General features: G+C 38.3%; 1 protein-coding gene across 2 annotated transcripts in view; it reads right to left on the minus strand.

Annotated features, from left to right (window-relative positions):
* Positions 1-4,906: 4,906 nt before the first annotated feature.
* Cacul1 (CDK2 associated cullin domain 1) overlaps positions 4,907-18,199 on the minus strand; it is a 56,929-nt gene continuing 43,636 nt past the window's right edge. The window contains exons 6-9 of one of the 2 annotated variants that reach the window (XM_021202642.2): positions 15,040-15,129; positions 11,771-11,909; positions 9,637-9,680; positions 4,907-9,265 (exon numbers count right to left, since the gene is read on the minus strand). In XM_021202642.2, coding sequence (XP_021058301.1) covers positions 9,225-9,265; positions 9,637-9,680; positions 11,771-11,909; positions 15,040-15,129 — 314 coding nt within the window. In that variant the 3' untranslated portion in view covers positions 4,907-9,224. The remainder of the gene's footprint in view (positions 9,266-9,636; positions 9,681-11,770; positions 11,910-15,039; positions 15,130-18,199) is intronic. The other variant, XM_021202649.2, reaches the window with a different exon arrangement.

Below are 18,199 nucleotides of genomic sequence, written 5' to 3' on the forward strand. Positions count from 1 at the left end.
AGGTGGGGGGAGGGGTATGGGAATCTTTCGGGATAGCATTTGAAATGTAAATAAAGAAAATAATAATAATAATAAAAATAAATAAATAAATAAATAAATAAATAAATAAATAAATAAAAGAGTTGCCTTGGTCATGGTGTCTGTTCACAGCAGTAACACTCTAACTAAAACAATATGTTTACAAACAGGAGCCTAGCATGACTGCCCTCCAAAAGGCCCAACAAGTAGCTGAAAGAGTCAGATGCAGATATGTACACCCAACCAATGGACAGAAGCTGGTAACCCCTGTTGTTAAATTAGGGAAAAGCTGGAGGAAGCTGAGGAGGAGGGCGACCCTAAGAAGGAAGACCAGCAATCTCAAATATTCTGGATCCTGAGATCTCTCAGACACTAAGCCACCAACCAGACTGCATACACCAGCTGATATGAGGCACCAATACATATACAGCAGAGGACTGCCTGGTCTGGATTCAGTGTGAGAAGCTGTACCTAACACTTGAGAGACTTGAGGCCCCAAGAAGTGAGGTCTGGTGGGGTGGGGACTGGGGGGGCGGGGAGCCTCCTCTTGGAGACGCAGTGGGGGGGGGTGAGGGGGAGTTATGAGATGAGGAACAGTCAAAGGGTGGAAAGGGAGGGGGATAAAGCTTGAATTGTAAAAAGAAAAAATTAAAGAATTAAAAAAAAAAGATTTTTATGAGTATTTTACTGGCATGAAAGTATACTTGCATGCTGGCACCCTCAGGCCAGAAGAGGGCATTAAATTTCCCTAGTACAGAGTTACAGTCAGTTGTAAGCATGTAGGCTCTGGAAAATGAATCCTCTGCAAGAAATGCTCTTAACCACTGAACCACCCCTCCAGTCCTCGCACCTGATTCTTCAAGGCAAATATAAAACACAAACAAGAAAAAGGGAAGTGGTGAGTCAGTCGAAAGAAATCCATGTTAAAGATACTTTGGGCTTATTAGATTTATGTTTAGTAAGGACCTTGGTTGCTGTGATAACCAAAAGCAAGTTGGGGAGGAAAGGGTTTATTTGGCTGATACCTCTGCATTATAGTCCATCATTAAATGAAGTCATAGTAGGAACCGGAGGCAGGAACTGAAACAGAGTCCACGCCAGAACGCTGCTTCCTAGGTTGCTCTTCATGGTTTGCTCAGCCTTTGTTAGAACGTGCCAGCAGCATCCACCTAGGCATGGTACCACCCCCAGTGAGCTGGGCCACCCCACATCATTAATCAAGACACTATCCCACAGACTGGCCTGATTTTAGAGATATTTTATTTTATTTTATATTTTCTCAATTAAGATTCCCTTTTCCCAGATATGTCTGGTTTGTGACAAGTTGACAAAAATCAACCAGCACAATCTGAGGTCAAAAATATCCCAGGAAAACCTGTACTTCTAAAGGTAGGAAGCAAAACCCCAGAATATGTTTCTCTGTTGGTTTTTAGGCTGCTGTCAACAGTGGTAAAGAGTGAATACATAAACTACTGACACTGAGAAATACAAAAATATCCAGTGTTTGAGAAACACCTCCGCAAACCAGGTAGTTGGAAACAGATATTTCTTCTAAAAAACATTGCTATTTTGCACCAGAAGGTATCAACGAAATAGCTGTTTCAAGTATGAAACAAGCTTCTAAAATCAAGCCTTAAGATAAACTTATCTTAGAATCAAAACATTGAGATCTTTGCATAAAGTAACAAAAGTGTCAGAAATAAGACATTTTTAAGGGCTGGAGCTGTAGTTCAGTGGTTCCCAGCACTATATTAAAAACAACTTAAAAAAAACTGCATCTTTAAAAATGTAAATGTTTGTGTGTGACTTAGTTTTTATTCACAAGTTTTGAAATAATAGTGTGCTGGCTAGTTTTGTGTCAACTCTACACGGGCTAGTCATTTAGGAGATGGGAACCTCAATTTTAAAAATGTCCCCATAAGATGGGGTTGCAAGCAGACCTTAGTGATTGAGACAAGGCCCAGCCTATTGTGGGTGGCCATCCCTGGGCTGGTGGTCCTAGGTTCATCACCCTTCCATGGTCTCTGCATCAGCTTCTGCTTCCAGGTTCCTGCCCAGCATAATTCCTTACATGAATTATGATTTGGAAGTGTAAGGCAAATAAACCCTTTGCTTCCCAGTTGTGTAACTTTTTCTGGGGAGAGGCACTCCAGATAGGGATCCCAAGACAGACCAACATATGGATACCACCCAAATTCAACTTGTTGAACCAATGCGTTTTATTGGAGTTACAGAATCAGAAATGACCCACAATGGCATCACCAAGACCCATTCCAACATGGATGACAGCTCACAAAACCTGGGAAACACAGAGGACATTGCATAGCCTGCAGGCAGCTCAACAGGCTGGAGTATGTAATTTCCAAGTGACTCTGGTCTAAACCTCTTCTAGGCAACTGAACTGGTTTCTACTTCTTCCAGACAGTTGGTTGGGTCAGTCATCGTTGAACTTTTTTTTTTTTTCTTTTTTTTTTTTGCAGCTCAGATTATAAATCTTTGCAGTATAGCACGTTCCTCTTAAACAAGACTCTCAGTTTTTCTTTACTCTGGCAGAAGGGGTATCTGGTCAGTTTTGGGGACTTTGTGAAGCTATTTTGATGAGTTCTTTACCTTTTTATTTAGAAAGCTTCCCTGCAGGATGGAATGGTTTTGTTGCTTTTGGGTCCCTGTCCCAGTTGTTTCCCTCCACCCCATCCCCTACCCCTGCCAAGAGACAGGGTTTCTCTGTGTAGTGCCCACTGTCCTGGAATTTGCTATGCAGATCTGGCTGGCCTCAAACTCAGAGATCTGCCTGCCTCTGCTGAGATAAAAGGTTCCAAGAAAACTTGTTATTCAACACCAATCAGCTTTTGGTCATGTTTCATCATAGCAATGGTAATCCTAAGCCTAACTAAAGATGTAAAATTTATAAAATATTGTGTGTATGTGCCCAAATGCATTCCCATGAACACATGTAACAGTTCAGTCATCAAGGGATAATCCTGGGTGTGGCTCCTTGTCTTCCAATGCCAGGCTAACTGGCCATCCAGATAGTCTGTCCGTATCTCCTGTCTTGCTGTAGGAATGCTAGCTAGCAGATAGCATTCATGGTCTTTAGGACTCAAACTTTGGTCTTCACACATACATAGCAAACTCTACTGGGTGATCTTCCCAGTCTCAAATCATCTTCCAACTGCATGTCTCTTACTTAAAAACCTCACCTCCATTCTTTAATCCTAGCACTTGGGAGGCAGAGGCAGGTGGATCTGAGTCTGAAGCCAACCTGGTTTTCAGAGGGAGTTCCAGGATAGCCAGGGTATACTCAGAAATCCCATCTCAAGAAACAACAAAACAAATAAAAAAGAGGAAAAGGCATTTTTAAAAAAGTTTTAAAAGATACAAATTCTACACAAATTGTTTTCTGTCTTATGTGTATTAATATATGAGCACATTTAAACAATTTGGGGCAGAATAGATGGCTCCACATTGAGCAAATTCCTTTTACAGAGGACCCGGATTTGGTTCCCAGCACACCTATCAACTTATAACTGTAACTCTACTTCAGTGGTTCTCAACCTTCTGAAAGCTGCCATTAATGTAGTTCATGTTATGGTGACCCCCAACTATAAAATCACTTTATGTCAAAATTATAACTTTGCTAGTTATGAATAATATAAATATCAGATAGGCAGGATTTCTGATATGCCACCCCTGTTAAAAGGTTGTTTGACCCCTAACAAACCACAAGTTGAGAACTGATGCCCTAGTTCTAGTCTAGTGGTCTTCTTCTGGCCTCTGTACGCACATGGTACATATAAATTCATGCAGGCCATACACATAAAATTTTAAAAATGTATCCATAAGTACACACGCTAAACGCTCCACAGAGCACAAAGGCAGATGACACATCTACAGCACTTGTGTCTCATAATTGTCCTTAAAAGAAACTTCTCAGTTCCTGGAGATGGGGATTCATACTGACTTTTTTGTGCTATGCTTTTAAATTTAATTTTTAGTCCATCTGCACTTTCTTTGATGAATGGGCTGACAGCAATCAATTTAATTTTCTCCAACAGTTTTCAATCAACAATTCCTTGTGGCCAGAATAACTCTTAAAAGCCATTGTTAATGTATGCCTTCATTCCTATTTTTTACCCATTTCCCATTAACCCAGCTATGTTTACAAAATTATAACTGCTTTAAATTTAATAATACTTCTGAAAAATGTGATGTATCTTTTTGGTACAGCAAGTTCCTTCTATTTTTTCTTCTTTCAATAGTATTTTCCTATTTTCATCTGTTTATACTCCCATATGAGTTTTTAAATTATATTTAAAACAAGCCTTTTGGTCTTTGGACCAGACTCACATATTAATCCAAAAGGTAATGAGATGTTTACAACAGTCACAGTGTTATCAACTGCTTGTAAGACTCCGGATTCCTCCACCAAATCATGTATATTATATATGCCTATAGCAAATATGTACACTCACACTATGTATGCCCAAAGCACACTGTATACACACACCATGTATGCCTATAGAACATGTGCAACACTACACCTATAGTACATTCATGTCTATACACTATACACTGTATCTACAGTATGTGTACATACACACTATAAACACAGTAAATGTGCACATACATACTATACCACCTATAACATGCTTAGAATCACCTACAGTAATTCATAATATGCACTATATGCCTATAGTACACAAACTATAGATAACCACAGTACATGTGTATAAACATACTATCACGTCTAAAGCACATGTAAAACAGTTTTGTAGTCACTGATAGAGAGGTTATGGCTGTGTCTAAGTTGTAGCTACCATGTTACAGAGCACCCTGTAAATGGAACTGAATGTCCGTGTTTACCAGTTCAAGGTTATTAAGCCCAGGGACACCTGCACAAAACTTAAAAATCAAGTTTAATGACATCTGTACAAGGTTTTTCATTAACCACAATACTTTAGAGTGAGAATATACAACTAATACAGAGCAGTGGTTCAAACTCTACCCTATGTTTATAAGGAGAGCGCCCAGGCCAGCAGCTTTGTACCCCAGCTCAGGAAGCGCTTTAGTCACGTTCAGTAAATAAGTGGTGAAGGACAGTGCAGGACGACAAATGTCAGAAGAATAGACAGCAATACTTCATTTGCTCTGCTATGCTGGTGGGTGGCAAACTCCTTTAGCCTGCACATGATCTCCAAATTTTGCATAAGCATATTTGAGCCAATTTCCCAGGACTTGATGTTTAAATAATTTCTCTGAAAATCCATGGCTGTAACATTGACATATAAGACTTAAAAAAAAAAACAAAAAACATAAAACAAAAAACCAACAGCATCACCACCTTTAGAACACCCAGTCTTACTGAGTTTAGTAGTCACAATATTTAAACATGTAAGAACCAATACAAAGGTTTTTTTGTTTTGTTTTGTTTTACAAATCACTCAACTCTTAACCCAAGAGCCATGCTGACAATCTTCCAAGAAGTGTAATCCAGCAGCACTCTTCTAACAATGGAATCAAGTCTAGGCAGAGATTGGTCCTGCGCCCAGGGGGCAGACCCATCACTGACTCTGGAAGGGGTTTAAGGTCTCAGCTAGTGCAGGAGGGATGAGGCAGCGAAGCAGCTAAGCAGGAGGGGACCAGAGAGGGAGCATTTCCTTTGGGAAAGAACAAGCACTTCCTTCCAAAAATTCTCACGGGGTCAGAAACCATGGGAAATTTCTATGTGGTGATAAAAGCACAAGAGAGCCATTTCTCTAGGATTTCCCTATGATTTCTGCTTGAAATTCTGGTAAAAATAAACATTTTGCACAGTATTACTAAAAGCAGTAATCAACCGAAAAAGTCGATACTTTAGATGTCAGTTAAGGGTGTCACATTCCAACCTTGAATTTTAACATCCCCCTAAGAAACCAATACTAGGATAAAAGCAAACAATATTCCAAGCTAAAAGCTTAAGAATATACCATTAAAAAACGAACTCTTAACAGATGAATAGCTAATGCACAGGTTCTGTTTTGCTTTTTAGTTGTTTCTTATCTCAGATTAGTGCACATTCATTGAATAATGCTTAGTTTAATGATAGCTGCTTAATGAACAGTTGAATCTTAGCTCAAGGGCAATTCCTCTTACACACTAACCATGGAAATAATTACTGTGAGAGAGGGGAAACAGAAAAGCAAAAACAAAAAACAAAAAACCATAGCCCCAATAAGCAAAATCTGGAAGGTTTCTTACTCTGGTTATAGGGATAAGTGGGAGGTTATTTAAACAAACACTATGTGCTCCTCTTCCCATTACCTGCAGAAACCAGTTTTGTTTGCAAGCTCACCATGGCCTCTGCTAGTAGGTGTAGGAACCCTCTTGTGCTGATAACCTTAAATGCTGTTTGGTCTCTGCAGAGTATACTGAGGAGTGTGCAAACTGTTCCTGAGGGATCATTCATGTGTGCAAATTTGCAACCTGACAGAAAGTAAATGACAAGAGAGCAGCAGCTAGACAGAACTGAGCTCTAGAGACATACACAGTGGTGTGTCATGACCAGGGACATCCATTTCTTTGCAGTCTCACCTACATACAAACCAACTTCACTCTAGCAAAAAGGGGAATGAGTGCTTGTAATAAAAGACCTTGAGAAATTTTAGTGATGCACAATCATTACTAATTGTGCATGCAAGTGAACAACCCTGCCTAGGAACTATTAGGCAAGTCAGACCACTAAATTTTACTTTCTGGCCCCCAAGAAAATAATTCCTGTCAGGTCAGAATGCAGTTATGACAGTAGGTCAGCAGATAACACAGTGACCCAAGAGTAAGGTCAACTTTTAAAAGGAGCATTGTCTCTCAACACCATCATCTGTTTATTTTTTCAAACCATTACTTGAAGATGACCCTCCTGGCTTTTAATTTTTCAAAGGCCTACTTTTAGGCAAATGTACACATTAGCCATTTAGCCAAATCAACTGTATTTCAGTGACTAACTGATCTACATAAAATTTGAGCTTTAACGATTTGATTGAGAAAGCAGTCCTCAGCAGGGATAGAAAAATTGTACTGGCAAAAACACAAGTACACATGAAAATACTTTCAGGAAATACAAAATGAGAGAGAACAGATTTTATTTCCTCATAGTTGGAGACGAAGACTCTCGTAAAGATTTCAATTAACAAGAAGTGTCAATTTTACAAGCTGTCAAGCCTTGCTTAACTTAACCGTTACCAGGACACATCCATCAGGAGCACACTCAACTTTCCTTCCCCATGGATTTCAGTACCATCACAGTGGTACCCAGCTTTGACTCAGAGAATGAGAATTTCACAGGTTTTTCCCTGCCTATTTTGTGCTAACACAGAATTAGTATGACTATTTCTCCATTAATTTACTAACACAAAAGCACCCACTTTAATGCCAATTTATTTAATGCTTTTATATAGGCAAAATTCTTTTAGAGAAAAAGAAGAGCACTCTCTCCTGGGGGAGGGGGCATAATTAAGACACAGAATCACTAACCTATTATGTTTCAAGAAATGTTCCAACTTTACTATTGTCAAAAATATTAAAGCTGTGTAGAAGAAACCAGTTCAAAATGATATATTTACAACTCTGTGGTGAGCATTCCATCAGAAAAGTAAACTGGGCTTTCTGATAAAATGAAAACTTTCCCCTCGACATCAGAGCAGAAAAGGCTGTACAGACCATAGGAAGAGTCCACTTGTCCCTATTCAGGTTCTCAAATATAACCCAAATGGAATGAAGCCAATTAAACCCCCCATAAATTCTACCAACTGCAGACAAGTACTGAAAGACTCAAGCCATCAGCTCTTAACTGTTCTTCCCCTGGAACACTGTTTACACAGGACTGCTACTGGGTAATGTTCTTGTCCCTGGTGTTTCATTTCTAACTGCTGCCCACTGAGTTGGTAGCAGTAGCTTGGGGGAGCATTCTCTGAATGGCCAGCATCACTGTCAGATGGAGCCTGGTAGCACAAAGCCAATGCTCACTTCACATTCAAGCAAAACTGAGAAGGAAAATACTTTTCCCTTGCCATATCTAGTTTTATTATTGAAACACAACTAGATAAGCTTCAGACTTTTGTGAAGAACTGTTGTTTTGTTGTACTGTTGGTATAGTGAAACAGGCAATAAAGCTTTACCAGAGCCTTCAAACAACAGCATACTCTCCCTGATGCACTCAAATATCAAACATGATGTTTACAAGATACAGAGTGGAGCTGACCTTTTATATGTATTAAATGAACCCATTAAAATGAGATGGGCCAAGAACTATTCACCATATTTGGCTTTAAAAACTATTCAGCCCGAGAGGGATCCAGGGAGTAGCTCCCACTGCTGGGCAATCTCTACAGTATCATAGCCTGAAACCAGGGCTCCACCCAACTCAGGGCTGACATCGGGTGAGGCAATAGTAGAATGGAAACCACTCAGTAAGAGTTGGTCCCCATGAAAGCTGGGACAGCAGGGTGAATTCTGACCAGCCTCTAGTGCTTCCATCTTCTCAATCAGGTTCTGCTACAAATACAAAGCCATACCAGAGGCTTTGGTGGGCCAGTTGGAGATATCAACTTCTCCAGGAAGCATCATGAGATTGATGACATGGTCACATAGCTGCAAAGTGCACAAAGCTCAAGGCACACAGTTGAAAATGGGAATTAATAGGGAAAGTAATAGTAAAAGCAGTTGTTAGCATTTTCCTCCACAAGACTAATTGCTAAACATAGATCAATCTGAATTTAAAACAGATTGTTTGAGGCATGGGTGAAAAAACACTGTATTATAACATCTGCTTGGTTTTAAGCAAAGATATCTTGACACGAGACACCATGTTCCAAGTCCACAAATAAACAACATGAGTGCTTTAAAAAAAAAAAAAAAAAGATTCTTTCGTTCTTGTATTTCTGGAGGAAGCTGATTCAAACATTAAGCTTCACTTTAGCCACGGCCACTCTCCAAGACACTTGCTCTGTAGATTAAAAGATTGTCCCATTTCAAAATCACCCCCCAGTCTAGCAGCAATTGTTTTTGTTAGTTCTTGTTTTTAAAAACTGAAAATTAAAGAAAGAAGTCCAGTATCCTCTCTGAGAACAGCCTTTGACAGAGCTCCTGAGTGGTGCAGGCCTCACTGTGCCCGGAACAGTTTCTGTAGCTCCAGTGTGTCTTCTCTTGGGAGAAACGTAGTTCAACAGTCACTATCTATACCCCCTGGAACTTGCACAAGCAGATGGACTGTCTGAAAAAAAGTCAGAAGAAGAAAAACCATGAGAGACAGAGATACTCTGCACATGCAAGTCCATTTTCCTCCTGATTTCTATCCCTGGTGTGTTTATTTTTAAAACTTTGAAAAGCAACACAGTTCTGAGAAAAGTGAAAATGAACCAATACCACCAGGAACTGATCTTGGGGTATTACCTCACCCCTGAGTATGATAAAGAATCTGGGTGCTCTCTTGGCACCAGCTTAAGCCCAAGGCCTGAATGAACCCAACTCCACATGCAAGCTGTGTCATCTAGACTATACCCTACCCACATGGTCTCCGTACTCATCCCTAGAAGCTGGCCCACATCATGAACCCATCAAAACAGGAAAAACATTATCACTTACTATAAGCCAACTCATCTCCAGCTCTCTTCCGGGACTGGTCACCTCTAGGGATAAGAAAAGAGGAAGCAGTCAACAAAACTGACTGACTTCTTTATACACAAACCAACAGAAATAAACTGATGTACGTGATAGTGCAAATAGCAAATGCTTAAGGTTTTAACCCAACAGTCTTTTTAAATACATTGAACATCAACTGAGTCTTTTACCCCGAGTATTCTTAGTTCAAGGGTGTATATAGTCTGTTATATATTAGGTGAAGGATCATCTATAAAGATGGTTTACACTAAAGTACTAGAAACAGGTGCAAACTAACACACATGTTTTGAAAACAACTCAGGATTCTGCTAACAATAGCCCTAGTAACCTGCATGAACTAGCAAAACTTTAAATATCAAACAGAAGTTAAAAATCTTCTCCTCAGGCCCCAAACTGAGACCTTGAGAGTCTCAAAGCCTTTGGTAGTCCTAATCTATGGTGCTTGAAGACCTCTGGGGTGGAAAACACAAATCTACAGATATAATCCCCAGCCTATTGGCAGTCAAGTTCTGCACTACAGTTAAGAGTGGTTGTGAATGGGCCATAAGTCACCCATGAATCACACTTCTGGCTTCCCAGACACTAACTCAGACTCCAATGCTTAAGCAATGAGTAGTAATGGCACCAGTTGCTTGTCAGTCAACCAAGGGTGCAACTCATCCCATATTCCCTCTGTTGAATAATGTCACAAGCCACTTTTTCTTCTCTATATACATTCTTCCTTCTTTTCTAAGATGCAGAGCATACCAGCTCTGTGGCTCTCAGATTTATAGGCAGCTCTGACTTTTGAGATCTGAAGGCCCAGGATCTTCAGCATTAGACATATAATGAAAATAATTTACCCTTATTCTAGATAAGAGCAACATATATGAATGTTTAAGTAAGATAGTTCACACCTCTGATTAAAACTCATCATAGTTTTCCATTAGTTCAAAATCAATTCCAATTCATTTCCCAGCCCAGTGTCAAGGCTCTGGCCTGTCTTTCCCACCTCATTTTCCAGTTTGCTTTGGAGCTGGTGATATTTTTCTGTTTATCACTCTCTTCCCAAGGCAGTCACATAGCTGTCTCTTTCTCCTCCCCTCAGCTCAGTTATCCTCTTGAAGGCCAATGTCACATCACTAATAACCAACGCTACTTCATTCTCTAATTCTCTTCACAGCACTTATTTTTTTTTTATTTGAAATTAAATGTTTTTGCAAGTTTATTACTTATTTGCCAACAGAACATCATGACTACAAGATGTTATGATGACAAAAGAAAAGAAAAAAAGCCATAAAATCTCATCTGTGGACCAACAAAGAATACTGAACAACAATTACCAAACTCCCTTTCTTAACCAAAATAGATTAAGTAAGTGACACAGGTAAAGGCTGGTTTTTTGTTTATTTGTTTTTTGTTTTTTGTTTTTTGGGGGGTGGGGTAGGGGTATTGTTGGATTTTTGATCCCTTGAAATTCAGTTTGGTCTCAGAATTGTTTAGAAGAATGATCATCCCTTTTTTATAAAAGAGTTTCCTCAATATTAGGTATTCAGAGACCAGAAGATAGGTGAGATAGCTAAACGTAAAAAATATGAAAATAGAAGTTACTAGTGTATCCTTGAACAACTGTTTCCTGACTTTTATATTAATTCATTTTAATTTAAATATTAAAACAAAAAGAAAAAAAAACTGTACTTTTCCAGATTTTTCTGTGTTATGGGTATAATAAGTAATTGCAAACATTTTAGAAAAATAAAGCCTATATACCAAAAGCAAGGGAAGCAAACTTTCTGAACATTCATAAATAGGTACTCTACATTTAAATTTAGAGAAAATATGAAGGACAGTTTAGTGGGAAAATGCATAGTAATTCTTTGTAATGTTTCAATAATGGTTTTGCTGTGCTAAAGATCAATGTTAGAAACTCCAAGCTGGAAGAGACTTGTCCGTCTGACTACCCATTCTCCACAATGCACACAGAAACGAGCAGCTTCCACCACAGTAAGGAGCCTGCAGGCTTAGCTCTCAGCCTATGCCCAAGATGTTCAGCAGCATGCCAGGCCAGGCTAGAAGCCTAGAGAAATGGGAAATCATCACTAAGGAAAAGCTCACTTGCCTGGTAAAACCATTCTGTATAAGTTCTCTTTGAAGCTTTTGATCTTGGGCAGCATACTCAGAAAGTTCAGATTCCACAGCCGGGGGCAGAATGTTCGGAATAAACTTAGAAAACAATGTCGGAGCCATCTGAACCCATTCTGTCAAGGAAAACAAATGATTCATCAAGGAAATAATAATTTAAATAAAACAAACAAGTCTCTTATTTAAATAACAAAAAGTTGAATTAAACCAAATAATAAAACCTAGTATAGCCCTGTTTTGGTGAACATACAGAAATATTTTTGTATATATTATACAAAATTATATCTAAAATGGACATTTTTACATGATTGATTCAATAAAATGGAATCTGTAACTTTTTAGTAAGTATTATTAAAAAATTCTAAAGATGTAGGCAAACATAAGTGAGATGACTAGGCAATTCCAAGTGGAAGAGGATGTGGAAAGGAGCAGCCTGAGGGCAACCCCAGCACTAGGAGCTCACTAATCAAACAACAAAGCAGCTGAGACCACACTTCAGAGGGCAAGGAGGCAGAAAACCAGCAGATGCTTTAGAAATAAAAATCTTCTCAATCCCAGTTGAATTACAACCCCACGTGGGAGGGAGCAAAACAGTAAAGGTAAGGAAAATTGCATGATCATGAAAAGACCAAAAGAATAATCTATAGAAAATAAAAAAGCAAGGAGAGGTCCTAGAAATATGTTTCAACAGACATGACAAAAGTGTCAGGTTCAGGGATGAGTAAAACACAGGAATGAATAATCTAAAGAAAAAAAGACACAGAATTTAAAAGGCTTGTAAATATTTAATTTTACTATGCAAGGTAAAGCACATATGCACACTGGTCCTCCACTCAGGGATGGCACTAATGCCTCCCTTGCCTTCCTGACTGCGTTTTTCCATGAGCACTGCTCAGCCTTTTCAAATGTCTCAGGTTAAGGCTTTCAAGAATCCTCTGTAAACAGTGTGGCTGTTTATACTGAAAAACCACGATCGTGCCAATGTTCTGTAAGCCCATAAGCCACTTGAAAAGCTACAATCTGAAATGGTCACAGTTTTGATGCCATATAGTGGTGGGCCAATGGAGAGTTAAAAAGTAGGGGGAAAAATGTCCAATTGGAGAAGAGCTAAATTAAAGGAAACATGCAGTGTAGGGAGTGGAGCAACCCAGCTTACACCTCCCTTGCACAGCATCATGGCAAATGCTCTCAGTGGTATGCCCCTCTGGCATGTGGTTTTAGAAAGTCATTAGGGTGTTCTGAGTAATGACTAGCCAATCATCTGAGGCACAGAAGCCAAATCCTTCCACCAGTTGGTGTGATTTCTAGTTATTAAAATAAAGATAAGAAAACAAAAGTCTGTACAGTAGCTGAAAAGAAGCAGGGTAAGATTGCTGAAGCTGGTTCCAGTTGAGTTTCTAAAAACTCTGATGAAAATTTAGCATTAATGCTAAGTCCTCCAAATTGCCAGTGGGTTGGGGCAGGAATTTAAGGTTGACAACCTCCCAAGGTGACTCAACTGTGGCACAGAAAGGCTAACATTATCGAGGACACCTGTGACAGAAGACACTTCTACATTTAAAATTCAGCTTTGAAATATTCCAACCTTTATCTGTCAGGTGCCTAGAATTTTACTAGACCAGGAACATAATGGGTACTGCCAAGACATGGAAATGTCAAAACATGTTTAATAACATCTCTGAAAGCGCCTAGGGCAGCAAAAGGTTAGTCTGTGATAAAATTCACCTTTTGAAAAGAACAATTCTCAAACACAGAATTTTCTTCACAAGGAGTATAAATCCTATTATAAGAACCCAACCTGGATAAAACAGCATTTAGATAAACAGGCACCTACATTTTTCTTCTACCCACAGTGATAATAGCTTTATTCTGCAATTTTGCTGCATGTGTAAAAGGTCATGGCTAATAAACCTGCCTCCTTAGAAGGCAGATTTTGTCATATTATACTGGGAAGACTTCCAACATAAAAGAAAAACACCATTTATAACCTAGTATACAGGAAATATTCATGAGGCATTTTAATAACTCTATAAAAATGAAATTCAAATATTAGAAAAACTGGAAGAAAAATACCAGCTTACTAGAATATGTAATAAAATATTTTTATAACTTTAATTATTTTATACAAATGATTTGTTAAAAGTAACAAAGAATAGAGCTTAAGACCAAAGCCAAAGTTACATAAACAGGAACACTCTACATGTCACTGATCATTTTATAGTGGCCTCAGAAAGAGACTTTCTTGAATCTACTTCCTTAATACCAGTTTCACTTTGTTCTTATTTTAGCAAGCCAAATTTTAAAGTGTTTTTTAAATTAATTACCATCAGTTATGAGTTCATTAAAATAATCAAATTCAAGTGGTGAATAAGTACAGCTAAAAATGTTGATCACTGGTATTACTATTGGTAAACACACTTCATTCACATTTTATTTCTTTGAATCTCTAGATATCAAAATTTCACAATAGTAATTTCTGTGTTGGGTGGGAGGTTTTTGTTTGTTATTTTAAAAAGCATCTTTTGTGTTAACTGACTGTAGGACAATGTTTTGCCCAGAGATTTCTAAAACTTCCCCTATGGGCATGTTGTAAATGGCTAGATAACAGGAAGACAACTACAGGGTTCTTTGGATTTCTTTGCATCTAACCATAAGTGTACTATGAGATAGGTACACAAAGGTCATTTACAGGCCTTGCTTGTAAGTAAAAGCACTGTTTATGTATGTTCCCTTTATCAACTGTTCTAGATCCCTTGCCTGTATGTAATGTACTAGAAAACGTAATTTGAGTGTGTATTCCTATGCATATTTCAGTGTGAAATGAAGGAGAAACTTCATAATAACAAAGCCAAAAGTAAGACAAAACATTTTTCTTTTCATTTTTCTTGCTTTGTTCTGCAACAGCTAGGTATGCAGCGTTCAGGCTGGCCTTAGACTCACTACACTCCTTCCTAAGCACCACAAATGATGGCACTTGCGATTGTCACCATCACACCCAGCCAATTATTTTGCGGATCTCTCTTAAGGTGATATAAAAACCAAAGCAGATGCTTTTTACTGGTAGAAAATAGTTCCAAGTGAGTCCTAAACCAACATTTCACTTTGATTTGAGTTCCAGGATTTCTACTACCATAATCCCAATTGTCATTTAGCCTCATGAAGCATGTAAAGACAACTGCCCTCTTGGATAAGGCTGTAATAAATAGAAACACAAGCCCAATCCCAACAGAAATGACAGGTGTTTACCTGGTCTGAGAGTGTACAGGCCTTTCACAATATTTGCCATAGTTGAAGGTGTGACCTGAAATGGTGTTGACTGGGCTTCTAAAAGTAAAGCTGGAATAAGAAGAAAAAACAGGTAAAAAAAAAAAAAAAAAAAAGAAAAAAGAAAAGAGGAAAAAAGAAAAAAAGAAAAAAGAAAAGAAGAAAAAGGGAAACATATCAGAAGAGGGAAAAAAGAAAGAAAAAATAAACACAAATGAAAAGGAATAAAAGAAAAAAAGAAAAAAGCATGTAACACTTGCTAACAGTAAAAGTTCTATTAGTATTTCTAAGGCTGAATGAGTAAATACCACAAGAAAAGAGCAGCACAAGACAGAGCAAGAGCTTATACACAAAAGATTACACAAGCCTTCAGCACAGCACTCAATAAAACAGGAGTCTGCACTGGCTTACTGCAGCAGTAATAAGCAAAGCAGTGAAGAGAGAAGAGTCTGAGAAAAGTGCAGCCTTCTAAAGCAACAGCTCTAGGGCACTCATGAAGTAGCAACATGCCTAAGTGGGAAGAAGATGAATGACACCTGACCCTTCTTTCTTCAAATCACTCATCTAAAACGCTTGGCTCACAAGTCTCGAGCATCCCTAAACGCAACAAATCTGAAATACTCCAATTTCTGTCATGCTCAAAGTACTACAGATTTCAGCTGGAACTGGTGGTATATGCCTTTAATCCTGGCCCTCAAGAGGCAGAAGCAGGCAGATCTTTCTGAGTTAGAGGTCAGTCATAACTACATACTGGATCCCCTCCCTCTCAAAAACAAAGTAAATATAGATTTCTGAGCATTCTGGATTTGCAGACTAGGGATACTCAACCAACAGCAAATTTATTAACTGTATCAAAGTCTACTTTTGAAAATGCCATAGCTCCATCTTTTTGGAAAAAAAACAAAAACAAAAAACAAACAAAAAACCTTCCTACACAAAAGGCCAGAGAAGATGACAATTCACCTTTTCTACTTTTTTAACTGTGGCAACGACGAAGCTAACTCTGACTTTTAACTGTGAACAAAGAGTTAGCTTTCTTTTATATTACCTACTACATTTCCTTCGTTTTTAAAACAAGTAATTACTTCAATAGCACTTCTAGATTGTATCATTAACAGACAGTAACTATTTATTGGACAGAGCAAGCGCTACTGCCCTAAAATAGTTCATTTCTAATCTCTAAGATTAAAAATCGAAAACAAAAGGCAAAAGACAAAAACAAAACACCCACTATCTTACTATTCAAACCAAAAGAGGGAAAAGGGGGGGAAAAAGAAAGGAAGAAGAAAACTAAATAGTGGAATATTATATAAACCAGATTTGTAGTTAACTGTTTTCCTTTATAAAATGGAAGTATCTTCTTCCTTCAAGGATTTGGTAACTTCAGAAATAGGAACTTCCATGAGATTTACTAACCAAGATTACAGGCTGATTTGTTTATTCTTCTCATCTCATCATCCACAGATAACAAATTTAATTTTGAGTGAAAAATTTTAAAGATAATAAATGGAAACTTACAAATCATGATAATCTAAAATATAGTGTTTAAAAACTGAATTTCTAAGTGAATGCCTATATTCTGAAAGCCTTAGGTATTCAGCATGCACTCCAAATGTAAATGCCCATTTTATTCTACTTTTTTGACCAATGCCTGAGGCCTTCATGCTTAACTACATACTCAAACTGTGGCTAAGTCCTAATCTCTGCCAATAGCCCCTACAATAGCTTCTACGTCAACCTGACAGCTATGAAGAAACAGCAAATTTTAAAGACACATGCAACTTATGAAACGGGTATAAGCAATTTGGGATGAACTAACTATAAATAATTATATTCAAAAATAAATATTACTAGAAGCTGGGACATAGCTCAATTTGGTATTGTTTACCTACCTACCTATCATGTACAAAGTCCTGGGTTTGATCCCAGAATCACAGAAACCAGGAAGGTGAAAGGGAGATCAGAAGTTCAAGGTTATCTTTGAGAGTTTTGGGCCAGCTTGAGCTACAAGAGACTCCGTATCTCAATAAAGCAAAATAAAACCTCCAACTTGTAAAGAAAGGATTAAAAGTTGATAAGTTATTTTAGTAATTTGCTAATATCCCTTCTTCTTGAAACTCTTAATAAAGTAAATTTAAAATTCCATCTCCCCCCCCCTAAGGAACTGGGATCTGCTAAGGATGCAATGGGTGTGTGTTTGGGGGTGGGGTGGGGTGGGGTGGGGTGGGGTGGTGGTTACTGAACCCAGTAAGAGCTAGTCTTTGTCATCTTTCTTTGCAAACTAAATGAGCAGTACCCCCTATACAACATACACACACACACACACACACACACACACACACACACACACACACACACACACCTATCTAAAATCACAGAGCTAGCTGATGGCAGAAGAGGCTGTAAAATCGTACTCCCTATAACCCCTGTACATGTTCTGCCTTCAAATATGGACTGGCACTAGAAAAGTATCATCTTAGTAACCGGTTTCTTCTGAAAGCCATGTATTAAAGAGCAGTGTCCTTCAACAAGCCTGTTACTCCCATATGTATATCAATCTTAGGGTGTTAAGCCTAGGGGTAGATGTCCAGTCCTAATATTATAATATTAAAGTCTTAAGTGTCTTGGTGGGTCCTGAGCTCCTCTGATGTTTTAAATGTTTCTTGGTGCCATGATGTTGCACATTTTCACTACATTTATTTATAGTGTGTGTGTGTGTGTGTGTTACACACACATGCATCAATGCCATACTGCATGTGTGGCAGTCAGAAGACAACTTACAAAAGCCACTTCTCTCCATTTTACTCTACAGCAACCTGACATACTGAGCCATTTTACTGTCTTCATTGTCCAAAGAATCCTTTTAGTAATTTGGTCTGGAAATGAAAACTAAAACTACATGAATTCATAAGGTGTCAAACTAGGGTTTAAAACTAAGAAAATTTAAGTACTGTTATTTGACTCTGCAGAGTAAATTCTATCTTTAACGGCAAGAGTCAACACATTATACTTTCTCTGGAAATGTCCAGCTTAATTGCTACATACTGATTGTCACATCTGCTCAGTAGAGCACCAAACAATACTCTAATTATTGTAAAACCTCCTAGCTATGCTTTCAGTTTAAAAACTAATTTGTAGGGAA

The sequence above is a fragment of the Mus pahari genome, chromosome 1, assembly GCF_900095145.1.
Source record: "Mus pahari chromosome 1, PAHARI_EIJ_v1.1, whole genome shotgun sequence".
NCBI classification, from domain to species: Eukaryota; Metazoa; Chordata; class Mammalia; order Rodentia; family Muridae; genus Mus; species Mus pahari.